Source organism: Stegostoma tigrinum, chromosome 7 (genome assembly GCF_030684315.1).
Source record: "Stegostoma tigrinum isolate sSteTig4 chromosome 7, sSteTig4.hap1, whole genome shotgun sequence".
Lineage (NCBI taxonomy): Eukaryota > Metazoa > Chordata > Chondrichthyes > Orectolobiformes > Stegostomatidae > Stegostoma > Stegostoma tigrinum.
Window position 1 is genome coordinate 98,322,139 of NC_081360.1, and position 16,721 is coordinate 98,338,859.

Genomic DNA, 16,721 nt, shown 5'->3' on the forward strand with positions numbered 1-16,721 from the left:
GCCAATCCTCAATCCAAGCCAGTAGCTCACCTCGAACACCATGGGCCCTCACCTTGCTCAGCAGCCTCCCGTGAGGCACCGTATCAAAGGCCTTTTGGGAGTCTAGATAGATAACATCTACTGGGTTTCCCTGGTCTCACATACTTGTTACCTCTTCAATTCTGAGGAAGAGTCACCGGATCTGAAACGTTAACTCTGATTTCTCTCCACACATGTTGCCAGACCTGCTAAGCTTTTCCAGCTAATTTCTATTTCTGTTTCTCATTGACAGCATCCACAGTACTTTTGGTTTTTATGCAGTCTTGCTACAGCTGTACGAGGCATTGGTGAGATCCGGTCTAGAGTATCACCTCAGTTTTTGCCTCCTTATTTAAGGGGTTGGGGGTGGGATTTACTGTCATTGGAGACAGTGCAGAGAAGATTCAGTAGGCTGATGCCAGGTATGGAGGGACTGTCTCATGATGAAAGGTTGAGTAGGTTGGTCCTGCTTGACAGGGCAGATGCAGAAAGATTAATTCCCCTTGTGGGAGAGTCAGAGGGGCACAATTTCAGAATAAGGGATCATCTATTTAAGATGCAGATGAGGAGGAATTTCTTCTCTGAGAAGGAAAGTGAACCTGTGGATTTCTTTATCACAGAAGGCTGTTGAGGCTTGATCATGAAGTATATTCAAGGCTGAGATAGACAGTTTTTTAATCAAGTAAGGGAATCAAGAGTTAAGGGGGAAAAGCAGGATCTCATTGAATGTTGGAGTAGATTTGGTACGAAAACAAAGTTGCTGGAAAAGCTCAGCAGGTCTGGCAGCATCTGTGAGGGAATAAACAGAGTTAATGTTTCAGGTCCGGTGGCCCTTCCTCAGAACTGTTCTGCGGAGGGTCACCAGAACTGAAACATTAACTCTGTTTTTACCTTCACAGATGCTGCCAGATCTGCTGAGCTTTTCAAGCAACTTTGTTTTTGTTCCTGATTTACAGCATCCGCAGTTCTTTCGGTTTTATTTAGATTTGGTATGAATTCTGCTCCCAGAATCAAAGGAAGGGCATGGTTATAAATCCCTTAGTAAACTTTAATAGGTTATAATATAAAAGTTTTGCAAATAAATTGCAAAGTTAGTTGAAACCTAACAGGTGTTTAGTTGATTTGTTCAGAGGCTGCAGTCATTGCTAGCAGGGTCAGCGTTTGCTATTCGTCCCAAATTGCTCATGAACTAAGCGGTTTTCCTTTGGCCATGTTAGTCAACACCATTATTGTGGTCTTGAAATCACACAGTAACTGATGGATCAGAGTGGTTTGTAGCAACATTAATTTCTCATCATGAGCTTGCCTTTATGGTCCAAGATTTATTACATGAATTTAAATACCATAGTGGGATTTGAACCCATGTCATCAGCCTGGGATAACAAGGGTACTAGCCCAGGGCAGCCCTACTGTGCCACTATCTCCCTGCTGTGGTGTTAGTGATTTTTCATTTTAGTTCAGGGAGAATACTGGAAAAATGAATTGAGGAATGAATCACAAAAAAAATTGGCTGCTGCTTTTAAATCCAGAAGCTTGAATTATATTGTCTACTTGCGATAATTCGAGGGGCTGAATGGCCTACTCCTTGTTCATATATAAGGTAAGCCAGCCCAACACAGTAAAGGTATAAGCTCAATTGAATGCCCTCTTCACTTGATGAATAATATTTTCACAAATAGCTTTTATGTGGTTTCCATTTGTGTACATGTCCAAAATTACCAAAGTTTAATGTTTCATTTCGAAATCCCTGTAGCCCTTCATATTTTTGACTGCAGGAGGAAACCTGAGCACCCAGCGGAAGCCCATGGAGACAACAACACAAACATAAGCTGTCAGTCAAGGGTGGAACTGAATGTAATTCCCTGGCAACGTGTCGCCCACAGTTGCAGGTTACAAATACACAGTGTAATTCGAACTTCCAGACTTAAAGGCAGCTGCCATTTTTTTTGTGATTCATTCCTCAATTCAGTTTTCCAGTATTCTCCCAGAACTAAAATGAAAAATCACTAGTCTGGCATTAGAGAGACAGTGGGATTAGACCACACGCAGGTGACCTGGGTTCAGTTCCCCCTATTGTCGTGATTGTTTTTTAAACTTTTCACTGACAATCTTCAGGAGATGCCAAAGTGATGTGTAGTCACTGTTGTGAGGTAGAAAACATGGCACACATTGGTATGCAGCAAGCTCTTACAAATGGTATCAGAGATCCTTCTCCACCTATCTTCTTTACTCTCCATCTTCGGTCCGCCTCCCCCTCTCTCCCTATTTATTCCAGTTCCCTCCCCCCATCCCCCTCTCTGATGAAGGGTCTAGGCCCGAAACGTCAGCTTTTGTGCTCCTGAGATGCTGCTTGGCCTGCTGTGTTCATCCAGCCTCACATTTTATTATCTTACAAATGGTAATGTGTTTGCACATGAGAAATAGGATTAGGAATAGACCATTTGGCCCCACTGAGCCTGCCGTTCAACAAGATCATGATCTGTTTGTGGCCTTGACTACTACACTTCCCCACATAACTCTTCACTCCTTTATAAAACTTCACTCTCACTGCTCTGTGCCAGAAAATTCCAAAGACTTAACAAGCTTCTGAGAGAAGCAATGCATTTTCTCAGTAACATTCCCAACCACATAAACCACAGACCATGTCCATCTCCAAACGGACACAATCTAACCACTGCTTCTTGACATTTAATGATGTTACCGTAACTAAATCCCTTACTATCAACTTCCTGGGGTTTACTATTGACCAGAAATGCAAGCGTACTCACTACATAAACACAGCGGCTATAGGTCAGAGGCTACAATTGCCTTGTAACTCAGCTCCTGACTCCCTGAAGCCTGACCACCATCTTCAAGGCCAAAGTCAGGAGTGTGATGGAATACTCCCCACTTGTCTGCATGGGTGAAGTTCCAACAACATTCAAGAAACTTGACACCATCCACAAGCATCCACTCCCTCCACCGCCGACGCTCAGTAGCAGCAGTGTGTACTATCTACAAGATGCACTGCTGAATTTCACCAAAGATCCCTCCAAACCAATGACCACTTCCACCTAAAAGGGCAACGGTAGCAGTTACATGGGAACACCATCACTTGGAAGTTTCCGTCCAAGACACTCATGAAAATATTGGAAATATATCGCCGTTCCTTCATTTGTCGCTGGGTCAAAATCCTGGGATTCCTTCCCTAATGAGATTGTGGCTCTACCTACAGCACAAGAACTGCCATTCAGGAAGGCAGCTTATCACTACCTTCATAAGGGCAACTAGAGGCAGGTAATAAATGCCAGTCTAGCCAGTGATGCCCACATCCCATGAGTGAATTAAAAAAGGAGTCTTCAAAAGGAGATCCCTTACTTTGATACTGTAGCCCATGATTCTAGTTTCCCTCATGAGAGCAATCATTCTGTTAACAGCTACCCCACCAAGCTCCATTGGAATCTTACCTGTTTCAGCAAGATCACCTCATCACAAAATAAATCCCCCCCAAGCCTGGGATCAACTTGCTTCCAATAATTGAACTCAGAGGCTTGCAAACCTTAGGAATTATTGATCACAGTGGGCTGTGGAGGCTCAGTCTTTGAGTATATTGAAGAACAAAGGAACAAACAACAAAGAAAATTACAGCATAGGAACAGACCCTTTGCCCTCCAAGCCTGCACCGATCCAGGTCCTCTATCAAAACCTGTCACCTAATTTCCAAAGATCTATATCCCTCTGCTCCCTGCCCATTCATGTATTTGGCTAGATGCATCTTAAATGACACTATCGTGCTCGCCTCTACCACCTCCACTGGCAACATGTTCCAGGCACCCACCACCCTCTGCATAAAATACTTTCCATGCATATCTCCCTTAAACTTTTCCCCTCTCACTTTGAAATCGTGACCCCTAGTAATTGAGTCCTCCACTCTGGGAAAAAGCTTAATAGAACATAGAACATTACAGCACAGTACAGGCCCTTCGGCCCTCAATGTTGTGCCGACCTGTCATACCAATCTCAAGCCCATCTAACCTACACTATTCCATGTATGTCCATATGCTTACCCAATGACGACTTAAATGTACCTAAAGTTGGCGAATCTACTACCGTTGCAGGCAAAGTGTTCCATTCCCTTACTACTCTCTGAGTAAAGAAACTACCTCTTGACATCTGTCCTATATCTTTCACCCCTCAATTTAAAGCCATGCCCCTTCGTGCTCGCCATCACCATCCTAGGAAAAACAGCTCTCCCTATCCACCCTATCTAACCCTCTGATTATTTTATATATCTCAATTAAGTCACCTCTCAACCTTCTTCTCTCTAATGAAAACAGCTTCAAGTCCCTCAGCCTTTCCTTGTAAGACCTTCGCTCCATACCAGGCAACATCCTAGTAAATCTCCTCTGCACCCTTTCCAAAGCTTCCACATCCTTCGTATAATGCGGTGACCAGAACTGTACGCAATACTCCAAGTGCGGCCGCACAGAGTTTTGTACATCTTCACCATAACCTCTTGATTCCGGAACTCGATCCCTCTATTAATAAAAGCTAAAACACTGTATGCCTTCTTAACAGCCCTGTCAACCTGGGTGGCAACTTTCAAGGATCTGTGTACATGGACACCGAGATCTCTCTGCTCATCTACACTACTAAGAATCTTACCATTAGCCCTGTACTTTGCCTTCCAGTTACTCCTACCAAAGTGCATCACCTCACACTTGTCTGCGTTAAACTCCATTTGCCACTTCTCAGCCCAGCTCTGCAGCATATCTATGTCTCTCTGCAACCTACAGCATCCTTCGTCACTATCCACAACTCCACCGACCTTAGTGTCGTCTGCAAATTTACTAACCCATCCTTCTACGCCCTCATCCAGGTCATTTATAAAAATGACAAACAGCAGCGGACCCAACACCGACCCTTGTGGTACACCACTAGTAACTGGTCTCCAGATTGAACATTTCCCATCAACTACCACCCTCCGTCTTCTTTCAGCAAACCAATTTCCGATCCAAACAGCTATATCTCCCACAATTCCATAGCTTCTTGCTATCCACCCTGTCTATACCGCTCATGATTTAGTAGACCTCAGCCAGGGGCCCCCTTCAACCTCTGTCTTTCTAATGTAAATAATCCTAATCTACTCAACCACTCTTCATAGCTAGCACCCTCCATACCAGGCAACATCCTGGTGAACCTCCTCTGCACCCTCTCCAAAGCATCCACATCCTTTTGGTAATGTGGTGACCAGAACTGTACGCAGTATTCCAAATGTGGTTGAACCAAAGTCCTGTACAGCTGCAACATGACCTGCTAACTCTTGTATTCAATACCCAGTCTGAGGAATGAAAGCATGCCATATGCCTTCTTGACCACTCTATTGACCTGTATTGCCACCTTCAGGGTACAATGGACCTGAGCACCCAGATATCTCCGTGTATCAATTTTCCGCAGGGCTTTTCCATTTACCGTATAGTTCGCTCTTGAATTGGATCTTCCAAAATGCATCACCTCACATTTGCCTGGATTGAATTCTGTGTACCATTTCTCTGCCCAACTCTCCAATCTATATTCTGCTGCATTCTCCGACAGTCCCCTTCACTATCTGCTACTCCACCAATCTTAGTGTCATCTGCAAACTTGCTAATCAGACCATCTGTATCTTCCTCCAGATCATTTATATATATCACAAACAATAATGGTCCCAACACGGATCCCTGTGGCACACCACTGGTCACAGTTCACCATTTTGAGAAACTCCCTTCCACTATAACTCTCTGTCTCCTGTTGCCCAGTCAGTTCTCTATCCATCTAGCTAGTACACCCTGGACCCCATGCAACTTCACTTTCTCCATCAGCCTGCCATGGGGAACCTTATCAACCACCTCACTGAAGTCTATGTATATGACATCCACAGCCCTTCCCTCATCTGTCAACTTTATGGCTTCCTCAAAGAATTCTATTAAGTTTGTAAGACATGACCTTCCCTGCACAAAACTATGCTGCCTATCACTAATAAGTCCATTTTCTTCTAAATGTAAATAGATCTTATCCCTCAGTATCTTCTCCAGCAGCTTCCCCACCACAGACGTCAGTCTCACCAGTTGATAATTACCTGGATTATCCCTGCTTCTTAAACAAGGGGACAACATTAGCAATTCTCCAGTCCTCCGGGACCTCACCTGTGCACAAGGATGCTGCAAAAATATCTGTTAAGGCCCCAGCTATTTCCTGTCTTTCTTCCCACAGTAACCTGGGATAGATCCCATCCAGACCTGGGTACTTGTCCACCCTAATGCCTTTTAGGTTACCCAACACTCATCCCCTCCTTATGGTGACTTGACCTAGAGTAATCAAACATCTATCCTTAACCTCAACATCCGTCATATCCCTCTCCTCAGTGAATACCAATGCAAATATTGAATCATAGAATCCCTACAGTGTGGAAACAGGCCCTTCGGCCCAACAAGTCCACAGTGACCCTTGGAGCATCCCACTCACATCCATCCCCCTATAAGCCACACACCCCTGAATACTACAGGCAATTTAGCACGGCCAATCCACCTAACCTGCCCATCATTGGACAGTGGGAGAAAACTGGAGCACCTAGAGGAAACCCACGCAGACATGGGGAGAATGTGCAAACTCCGCCAAGACATTCGCACGAGGCTGGAATCAAACCTGGGGCCCCGGCACTGTGAGGCTGTAGTGCTAACCACTAAGCCACTGTGCTGCCCCTTAAGTACTCATTAAGAATCTCACTCATTTTCTCTGACTCCACACACAACTTCCCTCCTTTGTCCTTGAGTGAGACAACCCTTTCTCTCGTTACCCTCTTGCACCTTATGTAATAAATGTTATATTATCAATAAAAAGCTTTGGGATTTTCCTTAATACTGTTTGCTGAAGATATTTCATGACCCCTTTTAGCTCTCTTAATTCCTCATTTCAGATTGATCCTACTTTCCCGATATTCTTCCAAAGCTTCGTCTGTTTTCAGTCGCCTAGACCTTATGTATGCTTCCTTTTTCCTCGTCTCATAATTTCACCTGTCATCCATGGTTCCTTAATCTTGCCCTTTCTACCCTTCATTTTCACAGGGACATGTCTGTCCTGTGCTCTTATCAACCTCTCTTTAAAAGCCTCCCACATATTAAATGTGGATTTACCCTCAAACAGCTGGTCCCAATCCACATTCCCCAGCTCCTGCCGAATTTTGCTATAGTTGGCCTTCCCCCAGTTTAGCACTCTTCCTTTAGGACCACTCTCGTCTTTGTCCAACAGTATTCTAAAACAAATGGAATTGTAATCCCTGTTCCCAAAGTAATCCCCTACTGAAACTTCAACCACCTGGCCGGGCTCATTCCCCAACACCAGGTCCAATATGGCCCCTTCCCGAGTTGGACCATTTACATACTGCTCTAGAAAACCCTCCTGGATGCTTCTTACAAATTCTGCTCCATCTAAACTCCTAACACTAAGTGAATCCCAGTCATTGTTGGGAAAATTAAAATCTCCCATCACCACTGCTCTGTTGCTGTTACATCTTTCCATCATCTGTCTGCATATTTGTGCCTCTATCTCACACTCGCTGTTGGGCGGCCTGTAGTACAGCCCCAGCATTGTTACTGCATCCTTCCTATTTCTGAGTTCTGCCCATATTGCCTCACTGCTCGAGTCCCCAGTCGTGCCCTCCTTCAGCACAGCTGTGATATCCTCTTTGACCAGTAATGCAACTCCTCCATCCCTTTTACCTCCCTCTCTACCCCACCTGAAGCATCTATATCCTGGGATATTTTGTTGCCAATCTTGCCCTTCCCTCAACCAAGTCTCAGTAATAATGATAACATCATACTCGCTGGTACTTATCCCAGCTCTAAATTCATCTGCCTTATCTACTGCACTTCTCGCATTAAAACAAATGCACCTCAGACCACCTGTCCCTTTGAGTTCATCATCTACTGTCTGCCTACTCTTTCCCTTAGATACACTGAATTCATTATCTAGCTCCTTACAGGCTTTAGTTACTGCCTCCTTACTGTCCACTAACCTCCTCATTTGGCTCCCATCCTCCTGCCACATTAGTTTAAACCCTCCCCAACAGTGTTAGCAAAAGCAGCACCTAGGACATTGGTTCCAGTCCGGCTCAGGTGTAGACCTGCTGATTTGTAATGGTCCCACCTTTCCCCAGAACTGGTCCCAATGTCCCAAAAATCTGAACCCCTCCCTCTTGCACCATCTCTTAAGCCACTCATTTATCCTGCCTGTTCTTTCATTTCTACTCTGACTAGCACGTGGCACTGGTAGCAATCCTGAGATTACTGCTTTTGAGATCCTACTTTTTTTAACTTGGCTCCTAACTCCCTAAATTCTGCTTGTAGGACCTCACCCCATTTTTTACCTATTTCATTGGTGCCTATCTGCACCGCGACGGCTGGCTGTTCACCCTCCCCCTTCAGAATGTCCTGCAGTCGATCTGAGACATCCCTGACCCGTGCACCAGGGAGGCAACATACCATTTGTGAGTCTAAATTTTGACCACAGAACCGACTATCTACTCGCCTTACGATCGAATCCCCTATGACTATAGCCCTTCCACTCTTTTTCCTGCCCTTCTGTACAGCAGAGCCAGCCACGGTGCCATGAACCTGGCTACTGCTGTCTTCTCCTGGTGAACCATCTCCCTCAACAGTATCCAAAACGGAATACCTCTTTTGGAGGGAGATGACCACAGAGAACACCTGCACTGCCTTCCTGCTTGTTCTCTGCCTTTTGGTCACCCATTCCCTTTCTCCCTCAGCAATCCTCATCTGCGGTGCGACCAATTTGCTGAACATGCTATTCACAACTTCCTCAGCCACTGCCCAAATATATCAGTTCACTCACTTCCGAAAGTGCAGTTCGACTGCTCCCACTCAGCTTCACTGCCGAAAAGAAGTCCCGGAAGCCGCTTGGTCCTCGGACTCACTGCTCCCGCTGCTGCTGCAAAAATGAAGGCCGCTGATTCCAGGAGGTATTTAAATGGGAAACTTCCCTCCCGGCAGCCTCCTGGTCCTCGCTCTCACCGCTCCCGCTGCTGCTGCCTGAATGGCAGACATTGATAAATTTCTGATGGCCAGTGGCATACAGCATTACAGGGATGGGGTGAATAAAACACATTGAAGTCAACCATCAACCACAAACATACTGTAGGGTGGGGAAGGCTAAATAGGCTGAACAGCCTACTCTATTCCTATGTTCCAATGGCAGTGTAACTTTCCTTAGATAAGGAGACCAAAACTGTTTGCAGTATTTAAACTTCTGAATGGACCTCTCAAGTTTAAATATTAATCTCACTCTGTGCACCTTCTCGGCAGCAGTCACATTTCATTCCTCGCTGTTCTGTTGCCCTAATGCACATATGGTCAGACAAAACAAAACTTCTCACTGTACCGAGGTACTTGTGACAATAATAAATCAAATATTCTTGCTGTACAGCAATCAAGTGATGGTTTTTTTTTCTGGTTTGCTTTTCCCAGCGATCTGCACAATACTGTTTGAAACGAGAATGGGGTGCCTGGAAGAACATGTTCCCGAGGAAACGGATAAATTCATCAAGGCCGTGTTTGAAATGTTCCACTTCTCTTCCATTGTTATCTTCTTTCCGAAATCTTTGTGGCCCTATTTATCGCTGTGGAAACAGTTTGTAGCAGCGTGGGACTACATCTTTTACATCAGTAAGACAAAGCTATTTGAAGTCGCATCATTTGTGAGATTTTTACTCTATTCTGTGAAAATGAACAAAAATATATCCTGATCTACAAGCAGGAAGTGCTGGAGAAACTCAGCAGGTCTGGTCCTGGGTCTGCTGCTTTTTGTCAGTTATGTAAATGATTTGGATGTGAACATAGGAGGTACGTTAGTAAGTTTGTAGATGACACTAAAACTGGACGTGTAGTGCACAACGAAGAAGATTATCTCAGAGTACAATGGGATCTTGATCAGACTGGCCAATGTGCTGAGGAGTGGCAAATGGAATTTAATTTAGATAAATGTGAGATGCTGCATTTTGATTAGGCAAATCAGTGCAGGACTTAAGTACTTAATGGTAGGGTCCTGGGGAGTGATGCTGAACAAAGAGGCCTTGGGGTACAGGTTCATAGTTCCTTCAAAGTGGAGTTGCATGTAGACAGGATAGTGAAGGAGGTACGAAAACAAAGTTACTGGAAAAGCTCAGCAGGTCTGACAGCATCTGTGAAGGAGATACAGTTAAATTTTCGGTCCAGTGACCCTTCCTCAGAACTGTTTTTCTTGACAGATGCTGCTAGATCTGCTGAACTTCTCCAGCAACTTTGTTTCTGTTCCTGATTTGCAGCATCCGCAGTTCTTTTGGTTTTTATTTATGATGAAGAAGTTGTTTGGTATGCTTGCCTTTATTGGTCAGTGCACTGAAGTCAGGCTTTGGCTGTACAGGACATTGGTTCGGCCACTTTTGGGATACTGTGTGCAACTCTAGTCTCCCTGCTACAGGAAGGATGTAGAGAAACTTGAAATGGTTCAGAAAGATTTACAAGGATGTAGCCAGGTTGGAGGTTTTGAGCTACAGGGAGAGGGTGAATAGGCTGAGGCAGTTTTCCCTGGAGCACCAGAGGCTGAGGGGTGACCTTTATAGCGGTTTGTATAATCGTGACGGCATGAATAGAGTGAATAACCAGGATCTTTTTCCCAGGGTAAGGGAGTGCAAAATTAGGAGGCAGAGGGATAACATGAGAGAGGAAAGATTGAAAAGGAGCCTAAGTGGTATTTTTTTCATACAGAGTGTGGTGTGTGTATGGAATGAGCTGCCAGAGGAGGTGGTGGAGGCTGGTCCAACTACAACATTTAAAAGGCATCTGGATGGGCACATGAATAGGAAGGGTTGAGAAGGATATTGGCCAAATGCTGGCAAATGGGACTAGATGAATTTAGCATATCTGGTTGGCATGGGCTCCCCTGTCATCAGGAACATCCTTCTTGTGTTTACTTTGTCTAGCCCTACTGGAAGTTTATAGGTTTCTACAAGACCCCCACCCCTCATTGCTCTAAACTCCAGGGTTTATAATCCTGAAATCATCCTGTCACAAAGTTGGCACTGCTGATATGATCACACGGAAATTATACACAATGGAATCTTGGCAAATTGACACTTTTACACCTTCTGAATTGCCAATTTCCCCCAGAGGGAACAAACCAAACGGTATGTGGAGAGTCATTAGGACTGCTGCCCCTGCACTGTAACAGTGGTATGGGCTCTAGTATGGTAGCGTCAGGAGATACAGAGTTAACTTCCACCTAATTTGTTTGTACTGGTTGGCTTGAGCGTCTATAAATGACGTTCTGCTGGGTACGTCACTGGACTAGTAAACCTGGGGTTCATGAGTTCAAATCCCATTACAGCTGCTGGTGGAATTTGGATTTCATTAATACGGTCTGGAACTGAGAGATAGTTGACCCTAAGCCATTCATTGACTATCGTGAAAACTTATCTGAATTGCTAATGTCCATTAGGGAAAGAAATCTGCTACCTGCATGTGACTCCAGACCCACAGCAATGTGGTTGACTCTTGACTGCCCTCTGAAGTGGCCGAGCTGTTAGGGTTGGTTTTCAAGAAAGCTATGAGGGTTTTATTTTGTGTCTCCTAGTCTTCTAGGCAGTGCACTCCAGACTCTGGAACACAACCTCTTCTCCGCCCAAGCCTCTGAGTGCAAAGTACTTCTGCTTATCACATTAATTGTCAACATTATTTTCTTAATTTTCAGCTGAGAAGCTTGTCGACAAGAAGATGAGCGAGATGCAGGAGCACGTTGAGAAGGGCTATCCAGTAGACGGAGAGTACCTCACATATCTACTAGCCAATACCAAGATGACTCCTCTCGAAATATATGGCAGCCTGTGTGAGCTCCTGTTAGCTGCAGTGGACACCGTAAGAATAAGATATTTAATAATGAGGAACACAGCAGGCCAGACAATATCAGAGAAGCAGGAAAGCTGATGTTTTGGGTCAGAAAACTTCTTCAGAAAATTAGCATCAGAGGAGCAGGAAAGTTGACATTTCGGTTTGGGACCCTTTAGCAATTTCAGCAACTTCCCTGTTCCTCTGATGCCTGGCTTGCTGTGTTCCTCCAGCATTATGTTATTTCTGATTCCAGCATCAGCAGTTATTACTATGTCTGAGATATTTAATGATGAGTGTGTTTAGCTGCTTGTAATAAGCTCGATCGCACTGAGGGGCATGCTTATGGAATGGAATTGTGTATTTCTTAATGGAATTGTATGCATTTGTTATGAGACCTCCAGCGATGTAGAAAGAAGCTTACTTTTTCAAATGGAGAGAGACTCATAGGTGTTGTAGTTTACAGGGATTTGTGATGCTATTGTACAAAATGGGTAGCGCGGTGGCTCAGCGGTTAGCAATGTTGCCTCCTGGTGCCAGGGCCCCAAGTTTGATTCCAGCCTTAGGTGAGTGTCTGAGTGGAGTTTGCATATTCTTCCTGTGTTTGCATGGGTTTCCTCTGGCTGTTCTGGTTTCCTTCCACATTTCAAAGGTGTGCCGGTTAGGTTGATTGGCCTTGCTAAGTTGCCCATAGGACCCAGCGATGTGCAGGATAGGTGGGTTGACTTTGGTAAATACAGGGTTGTGGTGGGGGCAGGGTGCGGTGGTTGCTGGGCCTGGTTAGGATGGTCTCTGGAGAGTCACTGCAGACTTAATGGGTTGAATGGCCTCTTTCTGCACTGCAGACATTCTAAAATTCACAGAAAGTTAGTGCATGACGACAGGAAGTAGACAGGAAGACAAATGCTAAGTCAGCCTTTATTGCAAAGGGGCTGGAATTGAGCAAAGAGGTCTTCCTGCAATGAGAGATAACAAGGTGTAGAACTGGATGAACACAGCAGGCCAAGCAGCATCTTAGGAGCAGGAAAGCTGACGTTTCAGGCCTAGACCCTTCATCAGAAGGGTCCTGCTCCTGAGATGCTGTTTGGCCTGCTGTGTTCATCCAGCTCTACACCTTGTCGTCTCGGATTCTCCAGCATCTGCAGTTCCCATTATCACTTCCTGCAATGATTTAGCTAATGATGAAACTGCATCTGGCATACACTTTTGGTCTCCACATCCAAAGAAAATAGAGCTTGCTTTGGAGGGGGTGCAAATAGTTGTATTCATCTGATTCCTGGGATGAGCGAATGGGCCAATATGCTCTGGAGTTTAGAAAGGTATGAAAGGATCTAATTGGAAGTTTTCAATTTACTGGGGGCATGACAGGGTAGGTAGTATGACACTGCTGTCCCCTTACTTGGGGGTGGGGCTCTAGAACTAGGGGATCAAGATAAGAGGTTGGACATATGGGATTCAGATGAAGAACTCTTCACTGTGAGAGCTTTAAGTCTTTGGCATTGTCAGGTCTAAAAACCTTGAATCGAGGATATTCAAAACTGGATCGATGGCATTTTAGAGAATGGGGTGGTGGGGGGACAGATGCTGGAAGATTTATTCTGATTTTATTAAATAACTTATTAAATAAATTAAATATATGGCCTGATCCTGTTCCTATTATAATCTCATTTTCCACTGGTGTATCGTAATGACTGACACCTCAGTACAGGCAAATGTGGCAAATGTGCAAATAAAACATTGTGAACTGAAAATTAAGGATGTGCAGGTTAATGGGGAACAAGAGAAAAGCACTAAGTGAATTGGGACAGCTGGCACAGAGTCAGTGGGCCAAAAGGCCTCCATCTGTGCTGTATCAAGTTCTGTTTGCGTTGTGTTCAGCTGATAGAACATGCTTGTGTTTTGAACTATAGGCACACAGCTCCTCCTACTGGGATCATAGAGAATTCCCTTTCCATTTTAACACAGTGCAAGCTTTACCTTAACTCTGTAATCTGTGGCACCGGATATCTTCTCAAGCTCTGTTGGTTTACAATGTAGCAAACCACTCCTGTCTTGCAGACCTCCAACACGACTGCTTGGATCCTGTACAATCTGGCTCGGGATCCCTCCATTCAACAGCAGCTCTATGAAGAAGTGACCAGTGTTTGCCCCGGAGACCAAATCCCGGAAGCGAAAGATTTTGCCAACATGCCATTCTTGAAGGCAGTGGCCAAAGAGACTCTTCGGTAGGGTCCTGCCTCTGTTTTCAGCTTCTCTCTTGCTGCGTCTTGCTGCTTCTCTGGCATTAGTGACCCTGGGATCCCTGGCTTATATGAAGCAGAAAAGATGTTTTCTCACATTGAGGAATTGGGAGGTGGTGGAGAGGGGCTCATATCCCTCATATACCAGGATCGCTTCCTTTTTAATCTTATAGCAAAACACAGGAATAAGACGAGGCCATTCGGCCCCTTGAGCCAGCCATTCAACGAAACAAAAACAGAAAATGCTGGAAAAGCTCAGCAGGTCTGGTGACCCTTGCTCAGAACCTCCTCCTCTGTTCTGAGGAAGAGTCACTGGACCCGAAACGTTAACTCTGATTTTTTCCTTCTCAGATGCTGCCAGACCTGCTGAGCTTTTCCAGCAACTTCCATTTTTGTTTCTGATTTCCACATCCACTGTTCTTTCAGTTTCCATTTGACAAGATCATGGTACGGTGGCTCAGTGGTTAGCACTGCAGCCTCACAGCGCCAGGGACCCGGGTTCAATTCCCGCCTCGGGCAAGTGTCTGTGTGGAGTTTGCACGTTCTCCCTGTCTCTGCGTGGGTTTCCTCCGGGTGCTCTGGTTTCCTCCCACAGTCCAAAGATGTGCAGGTTAAGTGGACTGGCCATGCTAAGTTGCCCGTAGTGTTCAGGAGGGTGTGGGTTATATGGGGATGGGTCTGGGTGGGATGCTTCAAGGGGTGGTGTGGACTTGTTGGGCCGAAGGGCCTGTTTCCACACTGCAGGGAATCTCACTTCATTAATCTGGATTGGAGCTCCAAAGAAGGACATCAAATTTTAAGGTGTTTCACTCTCCACAGATGCTTGCAGATCTGCTGAGTTTCTCCAGCACTTTTTCTTCACATTTTAGATCCCCATCATCTGCTGTCTTTGAATTTTGTTAATATGCACTTGTGAGATGTGGGCATCACTGGCTGGCCATCATTTATTGCTCGTCCCTAGTTACCCTTCAAGGGTGGTGGTGAGCTGCCTTCTTGAACCGCTGCAGTCCATGTGCTGTAGGTTGACCCATAATGATAGTAGGATGGGAATTCCAGGATTTTGACCTAGCAACACTAAAGGAATGGTGATATAAGTTAGGACAGGAAGGGAACTTGCAGGTGATGGTGTTCCCCTGTATCTGCTGTCCTTGCCTTTCTAGATGGAAGTGGTTCCGAGTTTGGAAGGGATTATCTCAGCACCCTTGGTGAGTCACTGCAGTGCATGTTGTAGACAGTACTCAACTACTGATGTTTATTGGTGTAGGCGGGAGTAGATGTTTGCGGATGTGGTACCAATTAAGCAGGCTGCTTTGTCCTGGATGGTGTCAAGCTTCTTGAGTGTTGTTGGAGCTGTACCCATCCGGGCAAGTGGGGAGTATTCCATCCCATTCCTAACTTGTGCCTTGTAGATGGTGGACAGGCTTTGGGGAATCACGAAGCGAGTTACTGCGATATTCCCACCCTCTGACCTGTTCTTGCAGCCACTGTGTTGATGTAGCGAGTCCAGTTGAGTTTCAGGGAACTGGAAACCCACAGAATGTTGAGGCTCAAACCCTCTAACCCTGGCAACATCCTTGCAATTTTTTTTTGGTCTGATCAGCAAGTTTGCAGATGACACTAAGATTGGTGGAGTAGCTGATAGTGAAGGGGACCTTCAGAGATTACAGCAGAATATAGATAGACTGGAGAGTTGGGCAGATAAATGGCAGATGGAATTCAATCCGGGCAAATGTGAGGTGATGCATTTTGGAAGATCTAATTCAAGGGCAAACTATACAGTAAATGGAAAAGTCCTAGGGAAAATTGATGAACAGAGAGATCTGTGTGTTCAGGTGCATTGTTCCCTGAAGGTGACAACGCAGGTCGATAGTGTGGTCAAGAAAGCATATGGCATGCTTTCCTTCATTGGGCGGGGTATTGAGTACAAGAGTTGGCAGGTCATGTTGCAGTTGTATAGGACTTTGGTTCGGCCACATTTGGAGTACTACGTGCAGTTCTGGTCGCCACATTACCAAAAGGATGTAGATGCTTTAGAGAGGGTGCAGAGGAGGTTCACCAGGATGTTGCCTGGTATGGAGGGTGCTAGCTATGAAGAGTGGTTGAGTAGATTAGGATTATTTTCATTGGAAAGATGGAGATTGAGGGGGGACCTGATTGAGGTCTACAAAACCATGAGGGGTATAGACAGGTTGGATAGCAAGAAGCTTTTTCCCAGAGTCGGGGACTCAATTACTAGGGGATCATGAGTTCAAAGTGAGAGGAGGAAAGTTTAGAGGAGATATGCGTGGAAAGTTCTTTACGCAGAGGGTGGTGGGTGCCTGGAACGCGTTGCCAGCGGAGGTGGTAGACGCAGACACGTTAGCGTCTTTTAAGATATATTTGGACAGGTACTTGGATGGGCAGGGAGCAAATGGACACAGACCCTTAGAAAATAGATGACAGGTTAGACAGAGGATCTCGATCGGCGCAGGCTTGGAGGGCCAAAGGGCCTGTTCCTGTGCTGTAATTTTCTTTGTTCTTTTTGTTCTTTGATGTCAGGCTCACCGGTCAATATTCACCTGCATTATCC

The 16,721-nt window shown here is 45.3% G+C and overlaps 1 protein-coding gene across 1 annotated transcript in view; it reads left to right on the forward strand.

Annotated features, from left to right (window-relative positions):
• LOC125454291 (sterol 26-hydroxylase, mitochondrial) overlaps window positions 1-16,721 on the forward strand; it is a 57,280-nt gene that overhangs the window by 30,290 nt on the left and 10,269 nt on the right. Inside the window, exons 4-6 of the mRNA XM_059647548.1 lie at window positions 9,519-9,716; window positions 11,779-11,942; window positions 13,971-14,137. Of these exons, the coding sequence (XP_059503531.1) occupies window positions 9,519-9,716; window positions 11,779-11,942; window positions 13,971-14,137 (529 nt within the window). The remainder of the gene's footprint in view (window positions 1-9,518; window positions 9,717-11,778; window positions 11,943-13,970; window positions 14,138-16,721) is intronic.